The sequence below is a fragment of the Rhagoletis pomonella genome, unplaced genomic scaffold (genome assembly GCF_013731165.1).
Source record: "Rhagoletis pomonella isolate Grant_MI unplaced genomic scaffold, Rhpom_1.0 Rhpom_scaffold_00144, whole genome shotgun sequence".
NCBI classification, from domain to species: Eukaryota; Metazoa; Arthropoda; class Insecta; order Diptera; family Tephritidae; genus Rhagoletis; species Rhagoletis pomonella.
Window position 1 is genome coordinate 126,253 of NW_023458698.1, and position 4,269 is coordinate 130,521.

The following is a 4,269-nucleotide window of genomic DNA, read 5'->3' on the forward strand; positions in this document are numbered from 1 at the left end:
TTGCGGTTTTCAACGGAAACTGTGCATATATGCATTATTTCGGTTTTCAACCGAAACTGTGCATATATGCATTATTTCGGTTTTTTCGTATGCATTATTTCGGGTTTTTCATATGCATTATTTCGTATGCACAGTTTCCATATGCACAATTTCAGGGTGCCAATTGAATTTACTTTCACAGTCTTTTTGCAGGTGAGAGTGTGGGAAGCAATTTGAGCGAAGTCTATTATTTTTAACGACACTATATCGTTCGGTTGTTGTAAGTTTCTTAAACTTCTCGCAAGATCTTAATGAGTGACCTCCTTTACAAAATTCGCATGACATACGTTTGTTTTGTTCTGAGATGAACGATTGAGTTCTGTTGAAACTTCGATTATGTAAATTATTGTCACTGGCTTGGGATCTATTATAGCTTTTATTGAGGTCGAGCTGTGTATTTTTCGGCTTTGCTATTTTTTAATCTACCCTTTCTGCGATTTCGAATTGGGTAGTGAGGAAGTCTTTCATTTGTTGCCACGTTAGGTATTTTTTTCGGGATGAGAGCGATTGCTCCCATAAGAGTAACGATTTTTCTGTTAAAGTTGCAGCGCATACAATTACCAGAATAGGGTCCCAACTATCAGTGGGAATGTTTTGTGTCGCGAGAACCGCCAAACAGTTTGATACAGTGGACTGTAAGTTCATGAATTCTTCACTTGTTTCTTTTTGAATTTTTGGCAAATTCATTAAAATCGTTATTTGATTGTCGACCAATACTCTTTCATTCTCATATCGTGATCTTAATGCTTCCCAAGCCAGGTTAAAATTATCGTCACTAAGAGCGAATTGTTTTACTATAGCGCATGCTTGACCTTTTGTTTTGTATCTGAGGTGATACAGTTTTTGCGCTTGAGATAACTTTGGATGGTTTATGTATACGGCTGTAAACATGTACCGGAAGGACGGCCATTGTTCATAACCTCCATGAAATACTTCTGTGTCACATTCTGACACTTTAAGATGTGTGCCTGAACTTGCTTCTTGGATTTGTATTTGGGGCAGCTCTACTCTTGGTGGTGGAGTAGGTGCATTTAATGGATTTATTAATTTTAGTTGATCGGGAATCATAGCCTTTGTTTCTTCGTTTTGGTCTCAGCAATTTTCATATTTGGCGTAAGCCGAGGCTTTAAAATTTTCAGGTAAATCTGAATCCTCAGTTTCAATTATGGCGTCATAAGCCGATTGGAGACGTGTCCAAAAATTACCAAGTCTTTGGGTTTTTACTTCCAGAACTGATTCTGAATTGTCTTGTGTAGGGGCTGCGGAAAACCTAGTGCAGTATCTTATTAGACTGTCACTTTTTGCGGCTGAAAAATCGTTGGTCTTTCTTTGCTTTGCACCCTGTTTTTTAGCGTGTAGCTTCTGCAGGGGTGTTTTGATGCTTATCTTCGTCAACCATTTTCGGTATATCTAGCAATTGAGGTGTTTTCGGTTCTTTGACGGGAGACTGGTTCGTTTGCATTTAAATGTGAACTCGAGAATTTATAAAATTGTTTTTTCCTATGTACTTATTTTAATACCCGCGAAAAATGGAATAATATAAGTGACCGTATAGTCGATCGGTTTTTGACCTACTTTTCTTTATAGTAACACAATGTATCCGCAATACTCTCTTTCGAGTTTTATTATTTACTTGCGTATGTAATATTTTTATTTTTTAATATAAATTTTAATAACTTTTGTTTTCGATTGGTATTTATTTTTTAATTAAAAATTGTATACGATATATAAATGTCTATTTGTTGCCGACCACCTTGTGCCGTTTAGCCGTTTCCTCGTGTGCGCGCGGTGACTGTTGATTTTGGAGATTGGTATTCGCGCAATCGGTAGGAGAGGCGGTTGGAAGGAAACATAGCTTGACGAGCGGTCGAGTTAGTATGCCGCCTTGTGTACGGAGATCAACAACGCGGATATGACCGTCGGAGCCATGATATAGTAACAATAAAAAAAATCATAAACTTTTCATTAAAATATAACTTTTTATTCAGAATTTCCAGATTTTTTTGGGTATGCAGTTTTATAGCCCATTCAATTTCGTTGTAAAAAAAAATATTGATTTTCAGAAATCAACGTTGTCCCCAAACTGTATACCCCGAAAAACGTAAAAAATTCTGAATGAAGTACGAAATATTGATGAAGAGTTTACGACTTTTTTTGATTGTTACAAAGTTATAAACTTTGAGTTATATAGATTTATTTATTTATTATATGTTTAAAAAAAATTAAAAAGTCCCTGAAACCAGTATGAAATGAACTTTTTTTAACAGATATTTTTGTTGTTCTTGCATCAAGAAATCTATTTTCATCGTCGCAAAAACCAAAAAATTATTTAAAATATTTTTTTTTTTAAATTCACCGCTCGATGTTCTTAAGCCAAAATAATTAAAATTCAAAGATCTTTCTTTGAATGCCGGTCTTGAGGTCAAGGTAGTTTGGCATTTAATCCGACCTTTAAAATTACTTTACCCAGTAACATTTTTGATTTCGTTGCCTTTTTTACCTAAAACCAGCTTGTAATAAACTTTTTAAATGATCAAAAATTTCGGTAGTTCAACACTGATGACGACACCATCTGTGTGGATTCCAAAGTTAAATTTTGGCTAGAGAAATCAATAACATCAAGTACAACTCCAGATTCATTTGGAAAATCCGATCAATCTAAAAGCCTACTGGTAAATATCTTCCGTTCTTTTAAGTATTGATCCTTATTATTCAACAAGCCTTATCCTTATTATGAGAGCAACTCATCGCGTTGATAGTGGAAGAAGCAAACTGCAATGAAGTTCGGATAAGAACTTCAGACTACCCGTCAATTATCAATCAAATTGTTTAAATTTTCCCTTCAGAATGTGAAGCGAAAGTAAAGGCCAAAGGACATTTAGCGAAAAAAAAACTTTCTCACTTCTTGGTTTTGAAACGATTTATCTTTTTAGGAATTTTACTTTATTCCCCGGAATGGTAGGAAAAACCCTGGTGCAAAACTGTATGCGAAATATACTAATAGAAGGGCAAAACGCTTAAAATTTGAAAAGACACCAGCATCGCCTAAACCGGTTGATGATAGTTTAACTTTTGAAGCCGAGTTCGACGAAATCATTTCGGTTGCATTGAAGGCTGAATTAAAAAGAGACTATTCAGATTGGAACGCGGTTATTGATAAATGGCATAAGACTCATAATTTGCGTCGCAGAGACTTAATGACTTATGATGCAGTAAGATTTCTCAAGAAATGGCCAAATATTGCGACAGCAGGGCTATTGATTTGGTAAGATATGTACAAGTAATTAGTGTAATGTAATTTGAAAGCAATTTCCGTTATCCCATGTCCAATTTGGTTTTTTGGGGACGAACCGGTTTTGGCATTCTGCCATCCAAAGTATAATTTTTCGTTTTCAAAATACATCGTCTTACCCTGTCGGTTAGTGCTGTTTTCTACACGAGTTGTTTTTTGTTGGTTCATACAAAAAAAAATTTAATTATTGTGTTTATTCAAACTTTTGTTTTATATTGTTAGTTTAAAATTGATATCAACATTCTCTATCCGGGCAAGGAGCTTATGCTTCCCAGCAAATGGGAAGCTTTTAAAACGAAAATTGAGGTATACTACCGAGAAAATCTGCACAGCAAAAAGTTATTAGCTGATTTGCATCTGGCTGAAAATTGCGGTATGTAATGAAATACGAATTTTTTAAGTATTTAGTGATTTAATTTTTTTTCTTAATCGTATATTACATATTCATCAGACTATATTCTAACAACCTTATTGCCATTTATTTTACCTCCTACTTCCTGGTATAAGTCCACGTTGGATGTGGCGAAAAAGAAAATCACTTTATTGGACGCACAAGAAAGTTTTGTTTTTCGTTTATATTCAATTAACGATTATGAACGTAAAATTAGTGAAATTGTTGCCAAAATTTTTTCCAAATAACTTTGCAATTCAACCCTTCGTTATTATAGAAGGTGTGAATGCATTCGATATAACATCTTTTTTTGTCTAAATTCTTTCACAAATTGCTTGGATACCTGCTTTAAAATATTTAATACGCTGAATTTATCCAATCGCTGCACAACTGCCGTGGTTGTTTGTACGAAATTGACACTTATTATGGTATAAAATCATCAAACTTAACAGCCTAACTGCATTTCAAGCGAAATTAGCAACAAATGTCTCAGTATTGAATTAAAATTATTTTCCGTGTAGCCTTTCGACAATTTTGCTAACGCTTT

At 34.5% G+C, this 4,269-nt stretch overlaps 1 protein-coding gene across 1 annotated transcript in view; it reads left to right on the plus strand.

The window, feature by feature from the left end:
• Window positions 1–4,040, plus strand: part of LOC118750117 — a gene marked incomplete at its 5' end in the record, with an annotated part of 8,251 nt that extends 4,211 nt beyond the window's left edge. Inside the window, 5 exon segments of the mRNA XM_036484851.1 lie at window positions 2,589–2,711; window positions 3,072–3,251; window positions 3,554–3,704; window positions 3,783–3,929; window positions 4,000–4,040. Coding sequence (XP_036340744.1) covers window positions 2,589–2,711; window positions 3,072–3,251; window positions 3,554–3,704; window positions 3,783–3,929; window positions 4,000–4,040 — 642 coding nt within the window.
• Between the last annotated feature and the right edge of the window lie 229 nt (window positions 4,041–4,269).